Source organism: Salminus brasiliensis, chromosome 2 (genome assembly GCF_030463535.1).
Source record: "Salminus brasiliensis chromosome 2, fSalBra1.hap2, whole genome shotgun sequence".
Taxonomy (NCBI): Eukaryota; Metazoa; Chordata; class Actinopteri; order Characiformes; family Bryconidae; genus Salminus; species Salminus brasiliensis.
This window is the reverse complement of record NC_132879.1, coordinates 12,799,745-12,816,850: the sequence shown is the minus strand read 5'-3', so window position 1 is coordinate 12,816,850 and position 17,106 is coordinate 12,799,745. Positions and strand designations below refer to the sequence as shown.

At 40.1% G+C, this 17,106-nt stretch overlaps 1 protein-coding gene across 1 annotated transcript in view; it reads right to left on the bottom strand.

The window, feature by feature from the left end:
• Positions 1 to 17,106, bottom strand: part of atp7a (ATPase copper transporting alpha) — a 28,608-nt gene extending 11,502 nt beyond the window's left edge. The window contains exons 1-10 of the mRNA XM_072667989.1: positions 16,792 to 17,106; positions 13,686 to 13,813; positions 8,031 to 8,508; positions 6,788 to 7,546; positions 5,291 to 5,497; positions 4,472 to 4,635; positions 4,219 to 4,380; positions 3,735 to 3,811; positions 1,452 to 1,674; positions 550 to 783 (exon numbers count right to left, since the gene is read on the bottom strand). Coding sequence (XP_072524090.1) covers positions 550 to 783; positions 1,452 to 1,674; positions 3,735 to 3,811; positions 4,219 to 4,380; positions 4,472 to 4,635; positions 5,291 to 5,497; positions 6,788 to 7,546; positions 8,031 to 8,508; positions 13,686 to 13,805 — 2,424 coding nt within the window. The 5' untranslated portion in view covers positions 13,806 to 13,813; positions 16,792 to 17,106. The remainder of the gene's footprint in view (positions 1 to 549; positions 784 to 1,451; positions 1,675 to 3,734; positions 3,812 to 4,218; positions 4,381 to 4,471; positions 4,636 to 5,290; positions 5,498 to 6,787; positions 7,547 to 8,030; positions 8,509 to 13,685; positions 13,814 to 16,791) is intronic.

Genomic DNA, 17,106 nt, shown 5'->3' with positions numbered 1-17,106 from the left:
TTTTGTTATTTTATAGAGCTAAGAGCTCTATTTAAAGATAAAGTTGGCAGGGCTTATTAAAAGAAAAGGTTAAAATATGCAGACTTGGTGGCTGAGGTGAAAGGGTGTGGGTGGCAGGCATATATTAGACCTGCAGAGTTAAGTGTCAGGGGTTTTGTAGTCTGCCACGTTGTTGCTGGTTGAATTTGGATTTAGAGGACACATGCTGAAGGCAGTCAAGAAGTTGTCAGAAGTAGCTGAGCGATCTAGTCAGTGGATGTGGATAAGAAGGGCAAGGATTGTTTATTTATTTATTTTGTTTTAATTGTTTCATGTGTTTGTTGGCGGTCGAGACAATGGACCATAAACACAGTGTTGTGGCTTAACCCAGCAAAGCACTGACAAAGGGAAGTGCCTAGCTGATTACCCCAGTGAGGAGGTGTAACATGGTGAAGAGATTTATTTACATCAGTAACCCTCACATCAGTTCTCAGGGATTCTCAGACGGTGCAGGTTTTTGCTATAGTTGAAAAATCCTAATAAACACCCTCAGATGTTACGGGATTGTACCTTGGCTATCTGCTCCAGCCATCTGCCCAGTGAGATGAACACGAAGAGCATTGGAGGTGTATCAAAGAAGGTGATGGGGTTGACCTTAGCTTTCTCTATCATGGCGACTATTAAAATGACCAGAGAGTAGGTGAACGCTATCGAAGTGGCCAGGACTATCAGCACGTCCATATTGGCGGTCCAGTGCTTTAGAGCTTTGTATGCTTGGGTGTAGAAGTGACGGCCTCCAATGAACTGCAAAAAAAAAAAAAAAAGAAAAAAAAAAAAAAGTTAGTGTGATATTAACTGACTGGACAATCATAAATATCAACTGACTGGATCCACTATATATATATATATATATATATATATATATATATATATATATATATATATATATATATATATATATCAAGACAGTGCAGTGAACAGCTTGTTTACTGTAATGACCCAGCTGAGCTGCATTATAGGTTACATTACATATAACCATATAACAATTTAAAGCACATCAGTAGAGAGATATGAGAACCTATGGAATTACAACCCTAAGAATTTCCTTTTAAATCTGTATTGACTCACTAAATTAAATATTACAAAATTGATCAACATTATATTATTATTATATTATTGCAGCCTAGACCACTGTGTCAGCTCTGCAGCGTTGCTGTTTTAGTTTATGGGCTACATCAAGTGTATGAGAGCCCTATGACTCCTTTTGTTCAGCCAAGTCAAGTACAGTTGAAGAATAAAATCCATAAAATTATATTTTTAAATCTTACTTTCATATTTTTACTTTTACAACAGGTGCCCCTCACACTGCGCCTTGCACCTTACAAATACTAATGCTTTCCTTCTCCTATTTTATGGAGAATAGGATGTTTCATTACAACACAGACGATACACTTATCTGGGCTGTGAGGTACCTGAACAGGCACACAGAAGAGAAAGGAGAGCAGGTTCATGATGGACAGGCCAGGTAGAAGTTGCCTTTCCAGGAACATGTGGGAGTGGTACATTTGTCTGTCCTCTCGTGTGGCGTTGTGATGGTGCGTCATTACAATCATGTGGTCTACCACCATCATGTAGATCATCATTCCCATAACTGGAACGCAGAACACCAGGCTGATGAGGAAGGATTTCTTCCATCTGGGGGAAAACAGAAACAGATGTGGCACAGATACAAAAATAAAACACACAAAAAACAAATTCAAAAACAAGACCAAGCGGCTTCCTGAACCAATTACTGAAAGTCATGGAATATCACACCTTATGATTTGTTTAGGGGTGACCAATCCTGGTTCAGGACATCTACCATAAACCGGGCTTTAGACATATAGATTGCTCGAATACTGCTTGGTGGTCGATCACCAGAATCAGGGTTGAGCTACCCTAGGTGAGTGGCTCTACTGCTGCCCCGCTGTTGACACTAGAACGATCAAGATGGTCGCATTGATAAATAACGATCACCCTACCACATTTAGCAATTACTTCAGTTTTATATTATTAGCACAAATTTGATTGACATTATGCTAAAATTGCAAAAAAAAAATACATTTCTGATTATTTCTACCTGTAAAGACCATTGTGCATAAAAGCATACATTATACATAGACTCTCGCTTTCTATTGCCTGCTATTTGTAACTTCTCTTTCCAGCGTATCTGGCTTTACTTTGGCAAGGTCACTGCATCTAGTTTAAGAAAACATCTGAGGTTTAAAAAAAGACTGACACATAGGTACTGATTAACCAGCCAAAATCAGAGTAAAACACTATCAGAAAAAGCTAAATAAGATAAGACATACAAAAATATCATCATAAAAAAAGAAAAATGAGGTTTGAGAATTGGACTCTAAACAGCTAAATCTATGAAGAGGTTTTATTCTAAAATGAACAAAGAAACCTCCTAATTGTGAAACAAACAAAAGCAAAGGCTGCACAAACTGACGGCATGAAAGCCGGCTGATGATCTGCTGTTCAAGGCAACTGCAGCAGCAAATCATGAAAGAGGAAGTGAAAGAGTCAGTCCAGTCAATACACTGCCAGTAAAACAAAACTCAGGCTGTTTGTGACTATTGTCACATAGGAGTGTGTGGTAGCTGTACACTGAAGGTTAAAATCACACATTTTGCCAATTTGCATCATTTTATCAATCAATAATTGAAGTTAACTAGCTTTCCAACACAATGTGAAAATATTAAGAGTGCTGTGGGGCACCATATGAAAAAAGACCCGCATCTATTGTTGGAGGTGCTAAATATAAAACATCCACCCAATCATACATCTGCTCTTACCATTTTGTGGGGGGAAACTCGGTTATGAAGCTCTGGTGAAGAGGACATGACGGGTGTTTGTGAGGTTGTAAGGTGGGCCGTAAGCCTAAAAATCACCTAATGCGGCTGCTTCATCAGAACTTTAAACCTGAGTCATTTATCAGGTCAGGATGTCTTGGTTTTTGGTTTCTACTTCATGATAAGAACAGAAATATGGACAGTGCTTTTAAATTTAGCACCTGCAACTTCAACCATAGACACAGGTCCTCTACTTTGGAAGAAGGTGAACATAATGTGGTGCTCCTAACATGTTCATAACACTGTTGTTCAAGCGAAATACTCTTCTTCTAGTTATAGAGACACCCTCTAACAGAGCACATTATACTCCAAAGTTCACAAAGATGGCCACCCCCACTGCTTAATGCAAAATAAGGTGGGTAAATAGGGATTCAAATTTCAAACAGCCACACTAGTACTTATGAATCCTGGGCTTTCTAGTTTTAAAGAAACGCTCATATGACCTGCAATTAGTACAGTAAATGGTGAAATAATTACATCAGATATTTTACAGGCAAACAAAATTGAAGCCATCATAATTTAAGGAATGATTACATATAAAGACATATAGTAGCAATATGAAAAGGCCACTTAAAACATTACATAATATTTAAAATACAGCAATGTGTGTATCTGTGTGCTGACGAAAAGAATCAGAAAAACTGTTCACGTCTGTAACTGTAATCTCTTGCAATGAGAGCCTGTCTCAGTCAGTTTTCTCTGTACACCTACCTAAACCCTATCAATTGTCAAACATTGGGTCTTTAATTTAACATGGATATTTACTCTGGGATTTCCCTGCTTTTGCAATGCAAAACAAATACATGTGTAATTGTATGAATTGCATTAGTCACTGAAACAAACCACTTGTCCACTTACTGATGTATCTCTCTACTGTGATCCAGATGGCTTCCTGAACGATCCTTCTTCACCAACAAAGCTTCGAAACCTAAATTCTGTCAATCAAGAAGCATGTCACGTTCAACACAATCAAGCAGAACATATGCACAGCTCTTACACAGAGCTGATACCATACAAATGAGCTAAATCACTACATTAGCTGAAACATGACCAGCAGAAATCCATATGATGCAGAATGTGTTCCAGTAATCATAAGCATGGTAAGTAAGCTGCTAGTGGTGTGTTAATATTCAAGTGTCACAGTTCAGTTCACATCACAGTTTGGACCTCACGGTTCAGTACAAGTTTGGGACGACACCCCTTCCCCACCATCCGTACCCCAAAAGCATAACATCCAGGTCTCTTGTCAGTTATTTTGAGGACAGTCGTGCAAGTCTAGCAGTTACAATAGCTATAGTCTCTATTAAACAAAATGTTTCTGTATGAATACAGGTATGAATACCTCGATCAATCTGATTATGTCCCTTGGACCGGTCACCTCTGGGTCATATTTCACATGGGCTTTATTTGTGGCCAGGGCAACGGAGGCATAGACGATTCCCTTCTGTTTCATCAGGTTAGACTCAATTTTGTGGACACAGGAGGCACATGTCATCCCTCTGACCTGTTGAGCAAAGTCACAAAGCGGTCAGAACTTCCTCATCCAGATCTTTCCTTTTCATTATATAATGAAATGATCCAGCATAGATACGAACCACAAGTTCCAGAGTGCCATCAGAACCTTCATAATTCTCCATGACAGAGGCGGTGAAGCCCAGCTCTCTGACGCACTCCGCAATCCTTAGAGGGTCGATGACAGTAGGATTGTAACGCACCTCTGCTTTACTGGCCATTAACGCCACCAACACTGAGTAGATGCCTTCAAAGGAATCAGAAGAACTCTTCAATATTAAATCAGCAACTAAATCAGTCTGCAATGTTATTTCTGCTCACCATCACGGTAACACAAAAAACTTCCATCTCCAAAAAGGAAAAGAAGGAAAAGCCACCCTTTTCAATTTCACATTTATCAATTATAAATTTATCAATCAAATTTATCTACGTAAAAAGATATTATTCCAAGTCATTCAGCATTTCTATTTCTATGTATCATGATTTTTTGATGTAACGCAAAGAACTACATAATTATGTCAACAAATGGCAGAAAGTGCAAACATTAAGTTTTGTTAGTTAAGTGCATAGCTTATTAAATGTATTAAAATTATTAATTATTATTATTAATTAGTAATATTCACTATTAAAATACTATTCATTTATTTAAATACAACAAAACAAACAAAAAAACAACAAAATGCAGCCAACAGCCAGTGCAGCAAACAATGAATGAAAGGCTGTTGAGTCAAATTACCTTGATCTTATCTGCCTAATGCTAACTGGTCCCTTCTAGTTTATTTTTATTATAAGCAATTTTTATAAGCAAAGTTTAGCAAAAAAGGTAGCAGTGCTTTTGGGAAATGCCGCAGTGTCTCATCTGGCAGTGCTCATTGTGAAACAACTCTTCAAGTTCAGCTCACCATGCTCGTTTTTAAGATTCCTCTCAATGTTGGACACACAGGAGGCGCAGGTCATGCCCCCGATCTGGATGAAACATTTGGAATTTCTGTTCGTTGCTTGCTCTGAGTCACTCTCCACCTCCTTCTCTTTTATTGTGGACAGCGCAGGAGATGAGGGTGAGCTCCTTATAGACGGAGGACTTTTCACCAGAACCAGTGAATTTGTCTCTGTTTATCACATGTGAAAGAAATCAAAGAACATGTTGTGTTTAGATGCAGTGTAATGTCTCTATATAGCCATCTATTGACTCATCAATCCATCTGTCCATCTTCCACATGTCCATTCGGACAATGAATATACATATATTTAACAAATATAAGTAAATATCACAAGAATAAAGGTGCTTCATGTCACAGAACACACACATTTGGTTCCATTAAAACATATTTGTAAAAAATATGTATTAGTTAATGTATTTTAAAGGGCCAAAAGAGCCATCACCTGATTTAAATCAGATATGATTTATCTGGAACTCCAAATGATTACACACAATGATCCACAGACTAAAACATCTGCAAAATAGGCTACAAGAATTTCCTCTACATAAAATAACATGGTTTAAGAATATAATCGTTTCTGAACAAACAAACATTTTTTATATTTTATATTTTATATTAAACGAATAGCCTCAGTGTAAAAATGCAAAAAACAATAAGGCTATGCAGTGCACAATCATTAAACCTTAATAGGCTAACGACAATAACAATTTACATGGGAACAAAAACAAGATAACATTGGATTTTCTTTAAATAATAAAGGCCTATATAACAGCCTATTACACAAACTGTAGTCTAATCAAAACAAATTCAATAGGCTATACGCAGGTCACGTGTAAAGTGGAGGAGCTCAAGTGTGTGCACTTCATTCTAAATTGTGCATTTTTTACGATCACAATGGGATATGTTACTTTGCTATATAGGCCTAAGTCACAGACCTATTCTTGAGCACGACCAAATAAAGTGGTGGGAAATCTCGCCCCCACCCGGCCCGAGTTCGTGTTGGGCTTTGAGTCGGCTCGGGCAGAGAAGACTCTTTACGCTCACACATCTCTATGACAAACATTCCTTATGCAGCCAAAAGTGATTCCTCTGTGGCATCGCTCAAACAACCATTTGAAGCACCTTTATTTTTAGAAGTGTATAAGCCAAGTATGACAACTAGACTGTAGAGTACTGGCAGAGGTTCTAAGCAGGTCATTATCCAACATTAATGAATTCAAGTTGAACTAAAGCCTAATTCTGCACTAATTTTAGACAGCTTTCCGAGAACAAATGGATTGGAAAATGGAAAAATTGTTTTTTGTCCCCATGACCCTGGCATCAAGCAAGATTTTTTTTTTCTTCCAAATTTTACTTAAAATATTAAGTAAAATTAATGTTCTTACTCATCTGTATATTAATTCAAGAGAACATTTACTTTAAAATGATGACAATAGTCAAAAAAAGAGGTCAGCTCACCAGGCAGAAAAGCATCAAAACCCATTTCCTCAATGGCAGCCCGCAGTTCTTCTGGTGTGGTCACCAGCGAGTCATACTCAAATGTACCCTGGTGGTTGGCCAGGGACACCTGTGCAGATCTCACACCTTTCCTCTGAGAAATGGTACCCTCAATGGACAGAACACAGGAGTTGCAGGTCATGCCCTCTATGTGAATCTGCACTGTGGAAGCCAGCGGCTGCCAGAAGTCAGACTCCGAAGACAGTAGCAAGGATGGTTCAGAGGGAGAAGTGGGCAAGATGGCATCCTGGCTGTCTGACTGGGCCTTAAATTTCCCTGGAGGAAGAGCCTCAATAGCCCGCCGTAGCTCAGCCACAGTCACCACACTTGGGTTGTGCTGAATCACAGCCTGTCCTTTCTCTAATGAGACCTTTACTGAGCTGACCCCTGGCACTTTGCCTATATTGTCCTGGATGTTCACCACACAGGAGTTGCAGTGCATTCCTGACACGTTCATCAGGGTTGTAGTAGTAGTGGTGGTGGTGGTGGTGGCGGCGGCAGAGGAGTCTACGATCTGCTCAGAGGTCCTCTCCTCTGGTGAGGTGGGACTAGTTTGACGCGGGGCATTTAGCAGGCGCTCCACAGCGGACAGCTGCAGTTGGCGGGGTTTGGATTTTACAAAGGCATTGAAGCCTGCCACACCAATCTGGTTCACGATCTCCTCCACTGTGATGAGGTAAGGTAAATAGAGCACCGTGGCTTCCTGAGACTCAAGGCCAACTGAATAAAAATAAAAACAAAAACAAAACACATATATATTAAATATAAATCGAAATACTGTGCTCAAGTACTGTTCAGCTTCTGAGTTTACAGGAGAGTGTCATTCCAGCCAAAAGTATCTGCTCAAAGATGGTTCCCAATCCAGGTCCTGGATTTTTTTGGTTTACATTTGTACATAACTTAAATGTAAATTTTCAATTTTTACTTCTATTATTTTACTACATACATTCTTGTTATTAAACCTATTTTAATGTTTTGTCAATCACTCTGAATTTCAATCTGATTTAAGTGCTATTTAAATAAAGTTTGTCTGATTATTGTGTTATTGTGCTAAAATGGGCTTGTTGAAGCTAAGAAAACACCAAAGGGTGCACATGGTTTCTTCAGGAGCGGAGTTGGGAACCATAAAGCTTGACAAAACGTATACTAAACATAATGGAACACACTGAAAACACTAAGGAACACACTGAAAACACTAAGTCACCTTTAATCTTTTCCACCCCTTTTAACTTCCCGATCTTGCCCTCAATGGTCGTGGTGCAGGACAGGCAGACCATTCCATCAATGCGCATCTTCACTACCTCCACGCTTCCAGAGCTGCGGCCCACCGACCGCTCTGTAGTAGTCACAGGCTGCGGAACGAGGCAACTCACCGCCTCACGGACCCGCTCTGGACTTACCATTGCTGGAACAAAAGTGACAGCCAGGCCCTTGCCCTCAACACTTTCTTGGGTTTCCAGCACGCCCTTCAACTGGGCGAGCTGGGCGTGCGCTTGCCGCTGAGCCTCTTGGCTACAGCCAGCTGTGGGGTACACCCGGGTTTCTGTTGGAACAGCTGCGGTCGGGGAAGCATTAGCTGCGAGTGACTCAAAGCCCATGTCCTCAATGGCATCAGCTAAAGATTCCGGGCTGTGTTTGGCTGGGTCAAAAATCACTGTGGCATTCTTCTGTTCCAACGAAACCTGTAGAACGAGACGAGGAGAACAAGATGTACAGTGACTTCCACTTTAATTGGGTCCATTTTCAACAGCAGACTCTTTAGCCAGTTTAACTGCTCAACGAAAGCAGATAAAAGCTGTAAAATCTAGAGCAGGGATGACCCTGTGACCAGTGTTGAAACATGTATAATCGTGTGCTTTCACACACACGTCAATTCAGCATGCTTACTAAACTCAACGACCCCCCTGCACACGTACACACACACAAACTTGTGATTCACTGACAGTCACCTGACCCTCAAGCACAGGACTGCATGTGAGACACACAGCAACAAGTCAGCATGTTTAGGGGTGGAAGAAAAGCAGGGAATGGTTAAATGGGTCATGCTCTCTTCAGTTTAAAAGAATCTAAGCTTGTTATATTACCCCAAAAAATAACCCCCTTTTTGGTTTACAAACTGAGTGCAAGGAATCTAAAGAGCAGTGTTTAACATGTATGCTAAAAGATGAAGAACAACTGAGGTTCACATGCGTTTTTAGGGAGGCATGACGAGATAACACTCACACATAAGAATTGGCAACAGTACCAGTATACAGATGTTCAGATTTTATTTAATATTTGTTTGTAGAATTTTTTCTACCAATTTGGCACTATTTGGCACTATTTGGCAAGGACTCCAGCCACCGCCCCCTTTCGATCTGCCACCAATGTGGCATTACCATTGTCCCCAGCTCCACCACACCAACTCAGAGACTGTGCCGGCCAACATCTCTTTAAGAGTGATGAGGGGAGAGACACCCGGAGAGAGCACAGCCCCTTGTACTCCCTCAGATCCTCCTTTATGGTGATGGCAAAGAGGCATGGCTCAGTCATAACATTAAAACCACTGACAAGTGAAGTAATAACATTGATTATCTGGTTACAACTCAATCTGTAAAGGAGTGGGATCTACATAATTAGGCAGCAAGTGAACAGTCAGTTCTTAAAAGGTGAGGTGCTGGAAGCAGGGAAAAGTAGTTCAGGGAATCCGAGCCACTCTCACAGGGGCAAACTGTAAAGGCTAGACGACTGGGTAAGAGCATCTCCAAAACCACAGTGGGGTGTTCCCGGTATGCAGTGGTCAGTACCAACCAAAACTGCTCTAAAGAAAGATAACCGGTGAACTGGTGACAGGGCCATGGGCATGAAAGGCTCATTGATGCAAACCATGGAGGCCCCACCTCACAACTTACATGACTGAAAACATCTTGGTGACAGAAACCACAGGACACTTTCCAAGGTCTTGTGGAGTCCATGCCTCGACTGGTCCGAGTTGTTTTGGCTGCACAAATGTTAGGCAGGTAGTTATAACTCATGGCTGATTATTGTACTTCTGCGGTCAATTAATTTACTAATGGGAAAATGACTGACTTGCTGGTCCCCTCACTTCTTAAAACAAGAATAAGGGCTGCATAACAAAACTACCATAAAAAGGGATCTTAGATTTAAGATAATCAGTCTACCCGAGGCACTAACACAACTCCCAGGCTTAAAAGACAATAATAGTATTTGACATGTGACGTTATTGACCAGCAGTGACACAACCAGTTCCTGCCTCGCAAAGGGCAAAGCTCCCTCACACACGCTCATAAGAGCAAAGCCCTGTCTCTAACACTCACATAATTACATTATCTGCTTGTCTGACCCGTGCCTGCAGGGGAACAGAACAATAAAGGAAAAGGGCAGAACAAATTAACAACAATTTGTTCGTATCTCTGAGCCATACAGAGGAATGGCTTTCCTCAATTACATGACAGCACCCTGGGGGAAAAGACACTAGTAAATCCTATCACAACTCTTTTACTGCTGTTGAGCTGCCCATGTAGACCCCCCTGATACCAAGTACTACACCCATTACCTGATTCCTGGAAACTCTGGAGTGAGTTTACAACGTCTACGCAACATTGATAAAGGGTTTTATGATGGCGAAAAGGACATAGTATTGCTCATAGAATGTGCAAGCTTATTCGACTGCTTATTCCGGCTGTTGCACATGACATTTTCTGAGCTGCTGCAATTCTCCAAAACATCCGCAATGTAAAATCAAACAATCTGAAGAACATGTACCTCATCCACAATATAGGGAGGGGGAAAAAATGACACTAGGAATGTTTGCTGAGACACACTGAGCACAGAAAAGAAAGACCCCCCCCTCCCCAATGCTTAATTCTCCCAAAGCATTTAGGAGCATTAAGCATGCTTCCACTGATCTAAACTGCTTTGAGAGCATTAAGCATGTGTGCTGAGATCTTGTTTTTCTCGCAATAAGTCTTGGACGCCTACATACCCACACAACAAGCCTACAGATCCTAAACAGCAATCCTTCACCGCCCTGTTTTCAATAGTCAAAGATTTTACATTCCAAACTAGGACTGTCTCGCACCAAAAATAACTCCAATGAATTAGAAACGATTCACTGGAAATATGAATAATAATGCATCTTCTGAATTCTCATGCCAGCTTCACATGTTAATCACATCTAACACTGTTTAACAAAGAGCTTTTAATGTCAGCAGCGATAATGATTAAGGGGCAATTAGGTGCCCAAAGTAGTATCTGTCACTTCTCTAAAAGGTGAAGCATGTAATAGCAATAATATAAAAATAAAAAGGCAAATGAAACTGAAAATAAAAAGCCAGAATTTAACACAGCAGAATAGAGAGCAGGAAATAATGCACTTCCTAGAATTGTTTTTTAGAGGAGCCATTTTTGTCCTGACTGAGTGAGATCCTTGGTAATTTCATACACAAAAAGCACATAGGAAAATATTCAAAAATAGTTTGGAGAATAAAACTAGCAGTCGGATTGTCCACAGCAAGAAAAAGGAAAAATATGGACCATTTCTATTGGTCTGTTTGTCATGAAAAGCAGTTTCAGATTCCACAAAAAAAACTTCATTGCATTTCACTGATTTAAGTAATTTTTGGTCAAATTACTTATTTTGTCAGATATCTCTAACACCAGGCTAAACATGGTTTAGCACTGCAATAGCAAACATGCTTCAGAGGGGCATTTAAATCATGAGTTTCTGCAGCCAGCTACCAAATTACACGCAAATAAAATCCGGCCATCTTTTCCGTCTGACAGCAAGCCAGCAGTTTCCCCCACCATCAGGTTTTACATGACGGAAAGCCAATATTTTAACATGAACACCAAACAGACAGACACTGCTTAACACGCTTCACAAATCTTCATACATATCTGACGATGTCTTTCCGAGTGTCTTAATGTATTCTGACAGCTAAGTGATGCGTGTATGGCGGCTAGTTAAATGTTTACATACTGGGCACCTTTCCAACGTGTAAGCTGTACAAAAGCACAAGTGATTTATGCCTGAAAGTGGTCCAGAAAGAGAAAGTCACGTAACACAAAGATCTTTTTTTTAAGAACATGAGCAGAGTAGTTCAGGAGATTTTAGACGAAATGCAAGTCTTTTCAAAGTGGAAACAGATGACAAACTTCACTCTTCTAGTTTTTAATTGCAGGGACTATCAAACCGGACAAACATTTTTAATTCTGGGAATCAGATTCCTTACATGGGAAGAGAAAAAAAGAAAAGGTGTTTTTGGTTATTTATTGGTCCATTCATCATGAAACGTCTCACATCATATGGTGTTTACAATAGGTTAGAAACTTACTTATCGACCCCACAGAACCTTCTGATCAATATCCCAGCACTCTAACCACTGAGCCACCACACAAAATTTGATATGATTGAAATCATATTTAAAGATTCCTGAATTCCAGAGGGAATATTAATGAATGGGTATCAATGGATGCAGCTGCCGGGTTAATACCAGCAGAAACTATCAGAGAAGAAAAAAATTGCAGCCGATCCAATTTCGTAACGAATATAAACTTACAGCCACACACAGTGAAATCAGCATCATAGCTGTGTGCTTTCTCCTGCTGCAGAGTGAATAGTCTGCGCATATCTACTGTCAGAGGCTCCTATCAAAGGTGTCTGTTATAATCCATTATAGTGCTTGTATACTTTTAGCAATGCCATAGCAACCAGCAGTTAAAGTACAGCAAAACCTTAGCAACCACCAAACAACACCTTAACACCAAACCTATTAACATTGGCAACCACCAAGCAACATCCTAGCTGAAATACAGAAATTCCTTAGCAACCACCTTGCAACCAACAACTGTACCATAGCAACCATCACCTCTGATCACAGCAACACTGCTGAGCAACAAACACATTTGCAGTCTCTGCAGGAATTGCACTCTCTAGTTTTGCTCTTTAGTCTTGTCCTTTGATGTATAAATAATACATACGTGACTTCAATTAGGGTGAAATGCTTAGATGCAATTTTAGAGGCCAATTTACAACCCTGTTATTGTTATTGCCAAGGAAACATGCTGGTCTTATTTTTTTTGGTAGGCTCTAGTGAAATAATTATGAGTTCTGCTCTGATTGGCTGGTTTATGTCACCGCAAAGACTACTTGGAGTCACATAGCATAGCTTAGAGCTTTCACCTGTGGCCTGAGTTTAGGCAGATTTAAGGGGTCCAGCAATTTTCTAAAATCGACAACCAAATTCATTGGTATAATAGTCAATTAGTTGGTGACATCATGCAAGTTTCTCATTCTTACTAGGAACAGTTCAGGACATACTTAACCCATGGATAAATCACCAAAGTATAACCATAACAACGTGGAAAACAGTTTTACTGACACAGTTGCTTTTCACAGTTATAGCTTCATCAATCTGGATGCGGAGCTGCAGTGAAAACATATATACTGAGCATGTGAACAGAGTGTTTGGATAAAATGATTATGGTTTGGAAACACTGTGCCACAAGAGCCATAAAGCAACACATCAAGACTGGCCACACACATCTGCAGTGACATCACTCTAATGTGTGAGTGAAGAGCCAACAAAGAGGCAACAGTGTTTGAGATTCACAGTTTTTAATTTCTGTGTATTGAATTCTCATTTTTAATTAAACTACCATACAGTTTTCTATCTTAGGGCACCTTTAAGCACAATTTTAAAAGTTCATTTTAAAGCTCAGAAACTAAAAATAAAATATCAGATCTGTACTTGTTGATAATTAAGAATTCAAAAAAAAAAAAAAAAAAAACCCTAAATCATGACCCCAGAATTAAACATTAAATCTGTGTATCTTTACACACACAAATTAAAATTACCTCTATATGGAGAACTCCTGGCAGCCCCCCAATCTGCTGCTCTATGGTCTGGACACAGGAGCCACACGTCATGCCCTCCACAGCAAGGGTCACAGAGCACAGGCCGCCCCTCTGCGTCATGATTGACTCTGCAGACACACACACACACACACACACACACACACACACACACACAAACACACACACACACACACACACACACACACACACACACACACACACACACACAAACACACACACACACAAACACACACACAAACACACAAACACACACACACACAAACACAAACACACACACACACACACACACACACACACACACACACACACACACACACACACACACGAAAGTTTAAGGTAAAACAGATACAGGAACAAGTGTCAGCCAGTGTCTATAAACAGCTTTCTGTGTGACCTTGCAAAGCAAATATTAGAAATGGTGTTCCAGAATAAAGCCTTTCCACATTGTGGATTAACAATTCAGCAGCCAAATAACAGCTGACTAACTCAAACAAACTGGAAACCTGATCATATAAATACTCTGCCATGTAAAATAACAACAAAACAAAACAGCCAGCTTCAATAACATACAGTTGTGTGAAAATCAGGACATCTAATGAAAACTACTGTCTTTATAAACATATTTAGACAGACATTTAACAATATTGAGAGATGGAGGTAATATTACCAAACACATAAAACGGAAGAAATGCTGATCTCTAAGTGTTCTGGGATCTTTTCAAATCCATTCCCAGATTCATCTCCATCTGCAACCTTCGTTCTGAAGGCCTCAAAGAGCTCTTTGGATCCTGCCCAGACCAAAAGTCTGAGGTTTAAATAAGACAGACTTATCCAGAATCCTTTCTAACCATGTTTTAATCATCTGATGCTGATGTGCTGCACCTGATTCTAATGTTAGACATTTAAGGTAGTAATAAACGTAGGAATTATTTACCTTTTCCTCACAAGAAATGTACTTTTCTATTAATTACATTTTACAAATGATAAAAAAATATTTCTTCAGTTTTGTGTTCAGTTATATTACCTCCATCGTGCAGTACCATCCAAATATAAATATATAAAAAAAGAAACAAAAGGTTTTCACACGAATGTACAGAACAACCTGTGTCTGGTAGTGTCTGGTATAGAACAAATAGTGCAGACAATAATATGTGGGATTAGTCAGGGACAACACTGGTTAGTTACGCCATGTTTAGAAAATAAAGGTGTGCACAACATTACAAATAAAATTCTGAAGCATGCAACCAGTCGGGTTGATGAAAAAACACAACGCAGCTCTGAAAACGCATGGGAGGACTGGAGAGGAAGCTTTACAACATGCCAAACCCAAGCAAACAGATTAACTGAGTAATAAGCATGCCCACTTTTTCCAGAGATCTAATAACTATATGCGGGCATTAATCCTCCGTAAGTCTCTAATCCAGCAACAGACTGTATTATTCATTAGCTGTATTAGATCCCCACCACAAATACATGTTAAGATTTTTTTATGCATCAGCAGCCCTGATCTGTCACAACATTAAATATTGCTTAGGTGCCCCTCGGGCTGCCAAAACAGCTCTGACCCCTTGAGGCATGGACTCCACAAAACTGGCACCAAGACCAAAAAGCGCATCCTTGAAGTCATGCAAGTTGTGAGGTGCCTGGTTCACCACTTGGTCAGTACTGACCCACTGCAGACCTGTCCCCACAAGACCTGTGGTTTAAAAGAGAAGCTAGACAGTTGTCTAGTCAAAATCTGGCTCTTTTAAAAGTGGTTTAGATTCTTACACTGGACCATTTTTCCTGCCCCCAACACAAACCACATACGTCTATCTAATGTTCTGGCTGATCAGTGTATAGCTTGTTTATTAATCTTCGGTTAGTCCTGTATAGTTAACAGAACTGAAAGCCTAAAAACATGTACTAATGTAGCAGTGAAACTGGAGAATCACAAGACTGCTGTGTTGCTCAGAGGACCTGAATGTTTTAAAAAGGAAGGAAATGACCCAGAAACATTTATTTTTTCTAAAATGAGCGACGACAGCAGCGGACAGTTTGAAACCAGACACTGCAACCTAACCATGCGATTTGCAATCATTTCCACTAGATTTACTGACCTGAAATAAAAGCTACCTTATAAACGACATGAACTTTTACATGCAATCCTCTTTCATGTCATTTCTTCAATATTAGTTCTTTCTGCTAATCCAAGGGGTCTAAGATTAGCGGTCAGTAATGTTAATGATGCCTAATTTAACTCTAGATCATGTTCAGACAGTAAATGCTGTGTGTGCCAACAGTAAAACACAAAAGCGGCCAACATTATTATCAGCAGCTATACAATAGTGTACTTTTTTGGTTCAAATTCAACATAAATATTTAATATTTTAAAGACTGATTACATGCTTACAGTGTCAGTAATAACTCAAAAGAGGATCTTTATATTACTGAAATAAGTTTACCTGGTTCATTATAGCAGTTTGGTGCTTTTATAGAGCTACAGGAGCTTTCCCATCACAGAAGGGAACCATGTCACCAGGCAAATAACTAGCTAACTAACTTCACCTTAACATTCAGTGTTGGTTTTCTGAATTGTGAGGGATCTAGCTACCTAAAACTACACACAGAACCATTAGAACATACCAGAACATTGCCTTTACTAAATAATACAGACAAATCCCCTTTTAGGAGGAGTGTGAGCTTCCCTGGGGGTCCACAACACAGTCTACAGAACTGCTTCCAGCACTAACCTCAGTCCCGGCTATAGCTGTAGCTGACTACTGCAAGTGTTCCCCAACAGTTGTGTATCGACAACAGCTCAAAAAGCAGATTAATTAGCATGTTCACAAACTCTAACACTGCTCTAAAATAACATTTAGACGTTAAAGAAGCTGGAAAGTCAATAACAACATAAATAAGGGGGGTAAAAACCCCTCATTTTACCCCAAAATCAAATCCATGGCAACCGAAGCTGAGTTACAGCGAGTTCCGCTAAGCTAACTTAACGTAAACTTCACTTGCAGTCCAGAACAGCACTATTTACCCCCGACATAAACACCTTACCTTAATATACGTTATATAAGCCAGATGTTTTAATTAGTACCTTCGTGAGAGAGCCCTGTTCGAGGAGCCCCCGCTGCTGCTGTCGGCTGTAATGCCTCTCGGACAGTGTTAATGTGGAGTGAGCGCCACTCTCGGCATGCTAGCGAGACGCTCCGCTAAACAGTTAGCGCTAGCTTTCCTCTGCTAGCAGCTCTCAGGACCCTCCGAGCTCTCCCCTCCTCAGCGAAGACTGAAGGCGTGAACCACCACGACATCGGATAAAACATAACCCGTCTGTTTCAGGGTAGCTAGCTAGCTGTCACTGTTCGAGTCTGCTCTCACGACCGAGTCTCACCCGTGCCGCAGACCAGGACGC